At 31.4% G+C, this 12672-nt stretch overlaps 2 protein-coding genes across 6 annotated transcripts in view; one reads left to right on the forward strand and one right to left on the reverse strand.

Annotated features, from left to right (window-relative positions):
• Nucleotides 1–9351, forward strand: part of LOC112684503 (potassium channel subfamily T member 2) — a 60343-nt gene extending 50992 nt beyond the window's left edge. For 3 of the 4 annotated variants that reach the window (XM_025556052.1, XM_025556053.1, XM_025556054.1), the window contains one exon: nt 6006–9351. In XM_025556052.1, coding sequence (XP_025411837.1) covers nt 6006–6224 — 219 coding nt within the window. In that variant the 3' untranslated portion in view covers nt 6225–9351. The remainder of the gene's footprint in view (nt 1–6005) is intronic. The other variant, XR_003148706.1, reaches the window with a different exon arrangement.
• A 365-nt stretch (nt 9352–9716) lies between these two features.
• LOC112684476 (Golgi-associated plant pathogenesis-related protein 1-like) lies at nt 9717–11731 on the reverse strand. 2 transcript variants are annotated; one of them, XM_025556028.1, is made up of 4 exons: nt 11634–11731; nt 11425–11526; nt 10438–10663; nt 9717–9994 (listed from the first exon to the last, which is right to left on the reverse strand). In XM_025556028.1, the coding sequence occupies exons 1-4, from the start codon at nt 11643–11645 to the stop codon at nt 9834–9836; spliced, it is 501 nt and encodes a 166-aa protein (XP_025411813.1). In that variant the 5' UTR covers nt 11646–11731; the 3' UTR covers nt 9717–9833. The 2 variants fall into 2 exon arrangements, with proteins under 2 accessions (XP_025411813.1, XP_025411814.1); XM_025556029.1 differs by lacking the exons at nt 11425–11526; nt 11634–11731 and adding an exon at nt 11007–11339.
• Nucleotides 11732–12672: the final 941 nt, after the last annotated feature.

Genomic DNA, 12672 nt, shown 5'->3' on the forward strand with positions numbered 1-12672 from the left:
TATTATTATTATTATTATTATTATTATTATTATTATTATTATTATTAATATTTTGTAGGTCATGACTCGTATTTTATTAAAATCGAAAATTTCACTCTCACGTGCAATTGCAACACTTACGTAGTTTTATATCTTTTATCTGCTTATTCACTTAAATTTAGTTCACAATTTTCATGGTTAAACATTTTAAAATTCATTTTAATGAATAGGAATACCGGGTTTGATGGGAAATCTGATTTAATTATTCTCCGGGTTTCGATTTTGTAGAAAACCCAGTTCACATGTTAGTTGGGTTTCAACATTTTCTCAGGTACTCAACGTTTCCAAACTAAATTGCAACCAGTTTTGGTTCCCTGTTTAAATGTATTTTGAAATTTCCAAAATAATTGTAATTGCCTCATCAATAGACGAGTAGTTGTCATAATCAATTAATATGTAGTCTGTCTGAAAATGAATACCGTAAAATAGTCAAAGTAAATTAGCCGTGTTCATCGCTCTCTCTAAAAAAAAAAAAAGTGATGACGGCATGTTGAAGCAAGTAAAAAAGAAAATATGTTACCCTACATTTCTGGATACCAGATTTAATTAAATACATATTATTCATAAACATTAAGTTTGTATGTAATATGTACTTACTATAGCTACTTCTTTTAACTAAGTCCATTGAATTTAAAATCATCTAAAATCTACTATTATTTCACGATCATAATATCCCGAGGCAAAATTATTAATCATATATTCATGTAATTAATATATTATTCAGGTTTATTATAGGTTTATTATTTATAAAAAAAAGTATTTTATGAAAACGTTAAGAGTTCCTAAAAGCAGTTATAACTTCCGATACAAAATGTGTACAAGAATTATAGAATTATAAAAATAAAAATCTCGAAAAAATGTTTTTAAACGTATATCGCAATATTCATATTCAAGTACATGCGCGTATCGAGAAAAATATGTCATATTAACGACGCTGTTATCAGGATGTACCTCGTTAGTTAAATTTCATTAATATCAATGTTTGATCTACGAATTATTTACAAAATAACATTATAACACCCACACACACACACATATTATTAATTAAATTGTTTGGAAAATATGAATTTGTTAATGCGTTTGAGGATCGTAAAATGCCTGTTTGTAGAAAGGCAATAATTAATAACCCGTATCGCTTTTGTTGAAACTAGTTTGCACGTGATCATAGTTATATCGTTTTATCTCCACCTCAAACAAAACATTCCCGTACCTTTTATTGATATACCTACCAACCACTTATATTGGTATACTCATCACATATATTTAATTTAATGCTATAACTAGGGATCGGATTTATATGCAAATGCATATGTTGCGGTGAATGATGTAAACGTGGTAAAAGACGTCATTCCCCAGTAAATGACATCATTTACCTAAAAATTGGTAAACGTTGTAAATACAGACATTCTCCGGTTATTGTCGTCAATCACCAGTTTAATTGGAGAATGATGTTTAATACTTTTATAAACGAAAATCCCAACTAGCAATAACGTCGATAACCTGAATAATAATGGGAGATAATCTTTTAGTTTATTAGTTAGTATCGACGGGTATATTATAGCGAGTTGTATTTGCTACGAATGTGTGTTTTATAATATTATTTGTAAAAATTTGTGACAGAAATGACAGAATACGGGGTGTTGAAACACAAATATACATGATCACAAATATTTCTATGTAAAGAAAAATTTCTAGAGCTAGATGAAGCCATGAAAAAAATTTAAGACAGGGAAATAACATTAAGAGAAGCAGCAGGACATGGAATAGCTGGTCATCAAGGATTTAATCGATGCAACTGCAAAATTGGTTGTGGTACTAAAAAATGTGCTTGTAATGCAGTGGAAATGTTGTGCAGTTCAAAATTTCATAGTAACCAAAATTGTACAAATAAATAATTTGTAATATGCACGTATTTTATTATTTTATTATTTTTTTATTTTAACAATAAATCATTATTATAAACAGTACCTATACTAAAAAAATCAGTGTATTATTTGAGATTTATCATCATTTACCACCAGTTTTGGTAAATGACATCAATGACCGGTGAAAGATGTACATTTGAATTTAAAATCTGGTTTTTTACATCATTTACCTACATAATCGAATCATTTTGGTAAAAGACGTCATTCACCGGAGAATGACGACATTCACCAATATTCATCTTTTACCGTAACACATATATGTATTGGAATAAGCTTTTTGAAATCTGATGAGCATTGTCCCCGATTTAGATCTTTCTTATTAAAACAACACTAATTTTACTTTGCATATTTTGCATATTTTAACTTTTTTATCTATTAAATACATATTCAATGCATATTTATAGTTTTATAGTGCATATTATTATTAAGAGCACATATATTCGTTTTCGTCATATTTTCACGCTCAAAGCCACATAATATCGATAAATTGCGACCGATCGTAATTTCCAAAGATAAGATTACATACTCAAATCTCATATTATAGTCATATACAATATATATATATATATATATAAATAATATAGAGTTCAAGTGTCGACTTGACGACAAAATATTTTAAAAGCTTTTATTACTTTTTTTAATACCGTATTAATAAATACTTATTTTTACATTTATAATACATTTCATATATTTGTACATAATTTTAAACAACATTTTAAGTGAATATTTAAGTACATATTTAAAAATAAATACATATTTTATAACATATTATAGCATTTTTAGAAGCATATTTTGAGGATTTTTTGTGCATATAAATCCGGTCTCTAGTTATAACCAACTAGCGGTAGCTAGAATCTGTAGTGACGCACAACGCACGTTTAGGTGTTTTTTTGCCCTGTATTATCTACATATTAGTTACAGTAAAAAAAAACACCATTACCAGTAAATCCAAACCAAAAGAAAAAAAAAATTATAAAATCCAATTTATGTATAATTATTAACCTGTGTACGTTGTAAATATATATATATATATATATATATATTTATATAGATCTTAGATAGTGTTTAATTTAAAATACCAATATAATATAGTACTGTGGTGACGTGAACAACGCATCGCGAACCGTCCAGGTTGTTTACAATATTGTCAGTGGATAAGGGGAAATCCCATGTTCTAGAATATGCGATGATTATCTCGTTAAGGTAATTTCGAAGCCCAAAAGACATAAAGAAGAATTCGTAAAGTCCAAATGGTGTCACGATTGCGGTTTTAGGAATATCTTCTTCAGCTACAGGAATTTGATTATATGCTCGGACTAGGTCAATTGTTGAAAAAATCGTTTTACCGTGGAGAAAGTGTGCAAAGTCCTGCATATGACGAACCGGGTACCGATCTGGAATAGTCCAAGCATTTAGAGCACGGTAATCCCCACAAGGACGTCAGGCGTCCGTTGTGTTCTTTAATACCAAGTGTAATGGTGATGCCCAAGGTCCCTGGGACGGTCGAATAATGCCTAATTGGATCATAGCTTCAAACTCCTTTTTTGCTGCCTTGAGCTTATCAGGTGCTAAGCGTCGTGGTTTACAAGATGCTGGGGGTCCTGGTGTCGTTTGAATATAGTGTTTGGTGCTGTGCCTAATGTCTTTAGGCGCTCCATATGGTCGAGTGATCTCGGGAAATTTTCGTAGTAAACAGTCGTATTTCGTTTCTCCCACGACAATCTTTATGGATGGAATGGAGGATTCAGCAACGTGACCATGAGCGGTGAGTCGTGTAACACCGTATAAAAGACATTGATTACGCACGTCTACCAATAGATTGTAATGACTCAAGAAGTCCACACCAATAATGAGTTTGGGTACTTCCGCGATCACAAATCTCCAAGTGAAATCTCGACGAAGTCCGAAGTTGAGGCTGAGCGTGATAGTACCGTAGGTGTTAATAGGCGTGCCATTGGCTGTTGATAGGACGTAATCGGATTTTACTCGTCGGTCTGGAACAGCACTACGAGGATAAACACATAGGTCGGCACCCGTGTCGATGAGAAATTAAGTTTGAGAAGTTCGATCAGTAATGAATAGACGGTACGGGGCGGACTGGTCTCACTGGCCGTTATCAGTGATGACCCGTTACGTTTCCCGAATTATAGGTACAAGGTTCCTTGCATTTTCGCGATTGTGATCCATAACCCCAATGATACCAGCATAATCCATTTGCACCATGGAGAGTACGGCTCCGAGATCGAGATCTTGAGCGGAAAGTACTTGGTCTTGAGTCCGGATTACGCGAAGGACGAGAATTGATCGCTGCCACGTCACTTCTCAACGTCGCAATTTCCTGATTTATACTCAAGGTAAGCTGAGAAATTTTAAGATTCAACATGGCTTCAAGAGTGTCACTTCTCGATGTCTCTGCTATTTGAGGTAGCAAAGGACCAGATGCATCCGCGATGTTGTCTGCATGGACAGCGAGTTCTTCAAGCTTACTATCTTTAACTATTGTTAACGCCACTTGTATACTTTTTGGTAGGCGGCCCATCCAAAGTATCTTTAATAATGTTTCCGGAATGGAAGAGTCAGCCAGGTTTTGGAGGTGGCGTAAAAATTGTGACGGTTTACGGTCACCAATCTCAACGCGCTCCAGAAGTTGACGTGTTTTTTCCTCTTGGGAGGCACTAAGACGTTTTATTAATTCATCTATAATTTTGACATACTTACTGTCCGAGGGCGGCGTCATAATTATGTCTTTGACTTCAACTGCATATTTCGGCGGTAATGCTCCAACCACATACCCGAATTTCGTGCTGTCAGCTGTGACTCCCGCGCTGGCGAAACTACCTTTGACCATAGCAAACCAAAGTTTGGGATCTGACGAAATGAAATCCGGTATTTTGACGGCCACTCGAGCAATCGTTGCGTCTGTTTCTGCCATCACGTTGAGGTCACCAATTTGTGGGATTTAAGTAATAAAAATTACTCACAATTTAATTTAATTAAAATAGACACTATATTATATAAATATGTATGTACAAATATCGATACGCGTTACAATTGCGGAGGAATTGCCGAATATATCGCGGATTATAATTCACGGTGTGTCGCGGATTGTACTCACGGACTGACTGAATGAGCGTCTGACCAGCCGGTATATCAGCGTCGATTGTCTAGAACATTCTCGAAATTACCTTAACGAGATAATCATCGCATATTCTAGAACATGGGATTTCCCCTTATCCACTGACAATATTGTAAACAACTTGGACGATACGCGGTGCGTTGTTTACGTCACCACAGTACATTTATATTTAAATCCACATGGTTTGAAAATACGAAACAAACGCAGAATTATCCATACCAACACGGATTTCATAGGTATGCTTATTGGACGTAATATTATTACAATTCGTTGTACAGCAGTGGCACGACCTCGAGGGTAGAAGGAGTGTATTGTATCCCTCGGCGGATATTCAGAGGGTCCTCCCTTAAAATAGAATATATTTAAAAGCGATATACGACTACAGAAACTTATGTACCTGTAGCTAGTGAAAATTAATAAAATAAATACCTAAGTATTTAGCTTATGGAAAATTAGGAAAATGATTTGCAGGTTTTGGTTTAATGAACAAAGTACTTATATATTTTGTCAGAATCACATAGTTACATTCAAATTAACTTATCAACTTTCGTATTCGAAAAAGGGAATGTATTTTTGGAAACGTTTACATCACAGACTCAGCTACATTGTATAGAGCTACAGAGAATTAACATTTTGTCAGTAGGTTAGGTTAACCTACTGACAAAATGTTAGGTTAACCTCTCGTAAAACCTATCTCTCTCTCTCTCTCTCTCTCTCTCTCTCTCTCTATTGTTCATTTTTAGTTCGGATTTCTTGCCCGTGAACGATGATCTGCTACCGGCTTCGGATTATTATTTTATTTTTCCTCTCTCTTACCCACCCCTCCCGTGCCGACCCATCCGGCCAACGGGGTCTATTTCACTAGTTATTTCACTGATCGTTGTCGACGCCACGTCTGTTCGCAGCTTCATCCGAGTAACGAGATGAGCGGCAGCGCAATAAAGATCGCTCTGAACGGCAGCATCGGTCTGGAGGTGACGCCGCCGGAAGAAGTGTCCTCGCCAGGGATATCCAGCAACACAAGCCTGATGACAGTGCCATCCTTGCACCATCCGATGACGACCGCGTCGCCGGCCATGTCGCCGCACTCGTCACAGGAACAACTGCAGGGCACGATCGTATGATACAACCTGATGTGGGGCAAACGGAAGAGCAACAATGCTCGCAACAAGTGGCTGTGAACACTTGTCTCACACATGCACATGCGCGTGTACAAGTTCTTCTCGATTGCTTCCACATCTGTTCTGCTCGCCCCGTCGTTTCACGTTCATTACGAGAAACACGACGACCACCACCAACACCATCATCGTCATCGTTAACATTATTAGCATTGACAATACGATACATATTGTCCGAACCGAAAGTCGGTTTACGGCATTCGACCGAGAACACGACAACACAACATAGCTTTTCGCTTCGATATCGCTTCAGTTTTGCCTCGTGGCAAAGTTCGCAATGTGTGTCGAAAATATTCTGTTACCGACCCTTAACACACGAGGTGCGAACCCACAAATATTCAATGTGTGTCGATTATGTATGTATATATATTATACAATACATGTTTAGATGATATGTGTATAAATTTAGTTAAATTAGAAAAATATATATAATATAATAAACGCGTCCGCGACGAAACGTCACGAGTCTTAAGACTATTGCGTCTCCGCCCGACGTTGCACACGACTCATCACGCGCCGTCGAATTTAGATTTTCTATAAAATTTTTTCTACAAACAGTTTACCAGTAAGTGGGGAGGGCGGAAAATAAGTGCCAAAAAATAATTAAATAAATAAATAAAAATTGTACGCGTACAACACGAAAATATGAATAATTTATCGACGCCTCAATTTGATACTGTTATCATTCGAGCGATTGCATATTATTTTATACTTGAAATGTATTTGAATAAAATTAATATAGTAATAATTGTGTACCACCAGTACTCACCTTTCGTAGCCATTTGATAAGTTCGTTGAAACCCATTTTGAAATGTAACTTGTATCAAGAACCAAAAAACACCGTGAATATTTTGTCCAAACATTTACATTTTAAAATGCATTCAAAACTATTGCAAATAATTACCGAAGTGATATAGATTTGGACTTTATTTTTAGTTTCCCAAATAATTTGATATTTACGAAAATTATACTACTGCAAAAGATCTCTAGTCTAAAGCTGTAAACACCAACGTGAGAATGGTGTTCTAAATGTTCTCCATCTTTCCGTCCCAATAAATTGTAAAGCGTTTATACAATTTCAATTTGGTCATTATATATCACTGTACATGACTGGGGCGTCGATAAAAGTATGTAGTATTTTAAAGGACAATTATGGAGCTGTCGGTACATCGTAGGACTCGTGAATGGATAGTGGATAACCACATACTTACATTTGCTCATACGAGCAATTGAACATTGTTCGTGGAGGTGAAACGAAATATATCATTCGAAATGTTTTCTCTCTTTCTCTCACTCTGGATACTGATAAGGATTCATTTGATATTATAATATTTCTATCGAGCGATGAAATACAAAAAAACACTGTTGTTTATGCATTATATTTATACGTTAAGCCCTGTATAATTCGCAACCCATGGGTCACATGACGTATTTCTCGAAAACATCATACTTAGCCCATGTATGATTTTCGAAAAACAATTAACACTTCCTGAAACGTAAATGATAACAGTTTTACTCTATTTTCTATGAAATATTGTTTTAGTTACAAGAAAATTGCCTCATTTTTTTCGTGACATTAACGAATTATTAGTGTGAATTTTGAAATCAAATTTTATTCACCGACAATTGAAGTCCATTTCCAAACCCTCACGTTTCCCGAAGGCATGGTATTCATCATAAAATAAAATATGAGGAAAAACAATAAAATATGCAACCAAAATACACATATCATTAAAAACAATCTATTTCAAACTGACGTTTTTCGGCGGTTCGCTTTTGTATTCTATAATAAGTGACCATCCACCATATCATTGTTAATATTGTACAATACATTTAGATGATAATTTTATGCACATAGTTTATTGATCGAAATTAGTAGCCGTTTACTCTTAAAAACTTTTCGTGATAACTGATGTTACAACGCAACGACTATGTAGTCAGAAGAATCATTGAAATGTTTACAATTCATTTTCGATTCTGAATTTCCAGTAAACTTACAGATTTGCAAACATAGCTCATAAATTAAAAAAATTACTTTCCTTGTTATTCTATTTTTCTATAAACAAGAAAAAATAATGTAAAAGAGATAGGATCATAGAAAATTAGTTATTATACCATTACCAAAATAAATTATTAAATAACTTGATACCTTCTAGAGGAAACAATGTGAATGATAAAAAAGATGGTTTTTATTCTTTTATAAATATCGTTTGCTGTTTAGTTTAAATGTTATATAAAATGTTATATATATTTTAAAATTATCAGTGTATGAACATAGATCTATTTTAATTAAATATAGGAGTAATTAAAAGTTTTAAAATGTATATTGACGGTGTTAGAACCCCCGTGATGTGGTACAGGAAAAATAAAAAATCATTAAAAATTATAATATAATATTTTAATGTAACATAAATGGATTATATAACACATTTAGGTGGAATGATCACTAAAACTATAACCCATTCAAGGGAATGCGTAAAACATAGAAATAAAAAACGAGTCACGAGTTTCCTTAGAACTCATGAGATACATTTGTACATTTACATGAGTCAGCGATGCCCTCCTATGTTGTCCTAAAATTATGTTAATTGTTATAAACTCAGATATTATAAAATATATTTCTTTTATATATATACATATTTTCTTACTTGTGCACGCTTAAATGTATTTATTTATATCGTTAAGTAGATCGTGCCTAATTTTGTTTATACTGTTAATATGTATCAAAATATGTTACGTCTAACAAAATTATTTGCAATGTTCGTTCTCGCGTCATTTTAATGAATGCATTCGCAACTGGGATCATTTGTGATTTTATAAAAGGCTAAAGGGGTCTACGTTGAACGGAGAAATGTGTATTTTGTTTTTCCTTTATTGATTATTATTTTATTTATTTTTTTTTTTTTTATTAAAAACGTTAAATATTATCAGCTAATGAACTCTTAATCGATATATTATACTAACTAAAATGTAGACATTTTGTATAGAACATCGCTGTGATGGAAAAATTAATAACTGTCTAGACTTTAGTTTCTATACAGGTATATATAATATATGTTGCATTCAGATTATATATATTATACATTTATATGATTATAATAGATGAAAACCAAAAATTAACCGGAACCGACATTTATATTTGTAACTGTAAATGTATATTTTAAGTCATAGACCATTGTCGTATATTATTATTAATTTATGTAACTGTGTTAATGTGATAGTATTATTTTCTTATACTACGAGTACACAATATCACACGCTGAAATTTTGGTACATGCGATATTGTTCAACTATGGGAACAATGATAAAGAATAGAGACTTATTATCTTACTCTAAAACTCTTGTATCTTTTGTATTCATGTATAACTAAAAGCCTTATTAGTGTAAAATTATCTATATTAAATAATTATTAAAATATGAAATAATAAAAATAAATTCAAATAATATCATTGTATCACGTTTTACATTATTTATCCATGCATAAGACGATTTAGCTGTGAAACGTATTATTGACGTAGCATTATCGAAATCGATTCCATAAAGTTTCAATTAAAGTCATAATTCGTGGGGTGGCAATACGTTTTCTTTGAACTGCGATCTGAAGTTTCCCCGTGGATTGTAATTGCACACTAAATAAATTTGACCACTTTTAGAACATTTGGACACACCAACGCCTAGCTCTCTACTACCTTTCCATATCAGCTGAGTGAAGTGAACTGAAAATATTGATGAATATCTGATTAGTTTATTCAATTCAATCATTATTTGAATTTAACAATAAAACAGTTAGGTTTTTGTTAAATTTCCATAAACCGTATTATAAGTAAATTTAATTTTTATAGTGTGTTAAAAATACATATTATAAAAATAACATTTAAACCTAACATAAATACATAAACAAATATGTCGTATTACATATTTTTATTTTAATTTTAATTATTTTGAATAAAATAGATTTAGCTGTTTTTAATTATTATAATTCAGACTATATCTTTATCTTACAATAAATATTCATAAATAAGATTCATAAAAAAATATTAATTCATAAATTTGAACAGTGTAACATCTAGAAAGAATGATCTAAAAACCCCCAAAAAAAAATCAACGTTTCTGAATCATAATAACATTATTATTACTAATGATATTTCAAATAAATTACAGGCTTTTGTAGAAGCATCCATTTCCGTGTTCGTTCCTTGAAAATCAAAAAATTCTATTTCACTGTACCAACTATCAACTGCTTTAACACCCAATTCAGTTACTTTGTTCGTTGACAGTATTGACAGTATAGTGTAAATATTTTCACCATATTCATTGTTAAAACGATGAGATGCTTTGTTTTGTTTCACCATCTTATCGGCCCAATCTTGACATATAGCGTTCAACTAAAAAATTTAATACAAAATTATATTATTGTTCATAAATATTAGAAAATGAAATCCTAAATTTCATTCAAATTTACTCGCGCTCTGAATAGTGTTTCAAACAATATTATATTAATAATAATTAAACATGAAAACACAGTGTCTCTATACAATTTTAACACACCTAGGGAAAAATAAATAGGTATGCAAATTATAAAAAATAAAAATCATTCATCAGTATAAATCAATACAATTTTAATGGTCAAAAATATAAAATTTTAATTTATATATTATTATGTAAATTTACATACAACACAAATATTGCACAACTTCTGCTAAGTACATAAAATATTTCTAGACATACTCGTAGTAAAATAATTGTGTAGTACAATCTTGTAATCACCATGAAATTACTTATTTCGACAAGAGTAGAAACGAAAAACAAAATTAATTTGAAGGAATTCATATTTGTAGGTTTTACAAATTGTATACGCCGTTGGTATACTGCAAAGTATACAGCTGAGAAATTCGCAAGACGGATAATTTTAGAGGATATTCGAAACTATTAGAACAATTGTATTCAATGAAAAATAATCATAAGAAAAACTTATCACCGTGATAGTGCCAATAAAATGTTTATTTCGTTCTGAACCTATAAAATGTCAATGAATACATATTATTGGCATTCAAACCACACAGTACACATATTATTAATATCAAACCAAATTATATGATACGCATAATCATAAGTGTTATTACAGTTGTAAAGCAATATTATGTACCTTTGAATTGATTCTCAATGCCGGTACATTGTGTTTTTGTCTGTAAAAATTATGCCTCTTTAGTGTATCGTTTATAAGAGTTCCGAACTCATTGTGGTATTTCTATGAAAACGTATACATTATATACAAATACAACCAAATATTAATGAGAAACATAGTTTTATGTTGTGAAGTATGGCACTTTAAATGTATAAAAATGTGAAACTTACCAGATGGGTCATCTAAAAGCCCTCTAATTGTAAAATTAATTATATTAACTTTATTGTTTTTATGTTTAAAGAAAATAAATAAAAACAATAAAGTTAGTTATTAATTATTGTTCGAAAAATTTGTGTTGAATTTGTCAGTATACCCATATAATTAAATTCACATTGTATGAAAATTCAAAAATTACGAATAATTAAAGTACATAAAGTCACAGTCTTACAAATGTTAAAGTTACAATATTGTACCGAGAAAAATCAAGCTATGTACTTTTATTTTCTACTAAATATGTTTATTTATATTTGTATACTCATATAATGTTTATTGCTTTCAAAATTATTTGCATTATGCACTTTTATAATATAGCTGTTGAGCACAAATATTCGTTAAAAACAAATATTCGAACTAATTGAATGCTATCATTTCACAAGTAGAAAATAATACATATATATATATATACAAGTATATAAAATAAGATAAACTCTCAATAATGGAACCAAACAATGACTCATTGATTTCAGCTTATACTTGTCATATTGTTAAATATTTACAACAAATAAAATCGATAGTAATACGAGTTTCCTGCCATAATTCATAATACTATGAACTACACTTTTTTTGAATAAGCTATATTTTGTCAATATAAAAGTACATATTTAAAACTAAATTTATAATTTAATTCATTTTTTAAGAAATACAAAATAAGATGTACAAACACTATACATTACTCCCAAATTGATTAGTTATATTAATAAACTGATAACAATGAATAAAAAATTGAAATAGACAAGTGAAAGTTAACAAAAAAAAAAAAAAACTATAAATACACGTATTTTCCTTAATTAAAGGGTTTATGGAAAATTTAAAGTACTTCTATCAAAAAATCGTATTACAAAAGAGCATATAGCCATTTTTGCACTAGATACTTTAGTTCCCTGATTAACATTTATAGCATTATTGTGGGACTATCGTATACCATAGAAACCATTCAAACATAATTATATTTTTAACGAATTTGTTTAATCAACTAAAAATTTTAAATTA

The sequence above is a fragment of the Sipha flava genome, unplaced genomic scaffold, assembly GCF_003268045.1.
Source record: "Sipha flava isolate LNK unplaced genomic scaffold, YSA_version1 250_pilon_pilon, whole genome shotgun sequence".
NCBI lineage: Eukaryota > Metazoa > Arthropoda > Insecta > Hemiptera > Aphididae > Sipha > Sipha flava.

What these genes read in the sequence shown, in the direction of transcription:
- LOC112684476 (XM_025556028.1), bottom strand. An exon ending in CATTGAGAATCAATTCAAAG is followed by an intron (nt 10,664 to 11,424) that starts GTACATAATATT and finishes TAAATTTTTTAG; the next exon opens with TTGAACGCTATATGTCAAGA. An exon ending in GGATGCTTCTACAAAAGCCT is followed by an intron (nt 9,995 to 10,437) that starts GTAATTTATTTG and finishes CAATATTTTCAG; the next exon opens with TTCACTTCACTCAGCTGATA.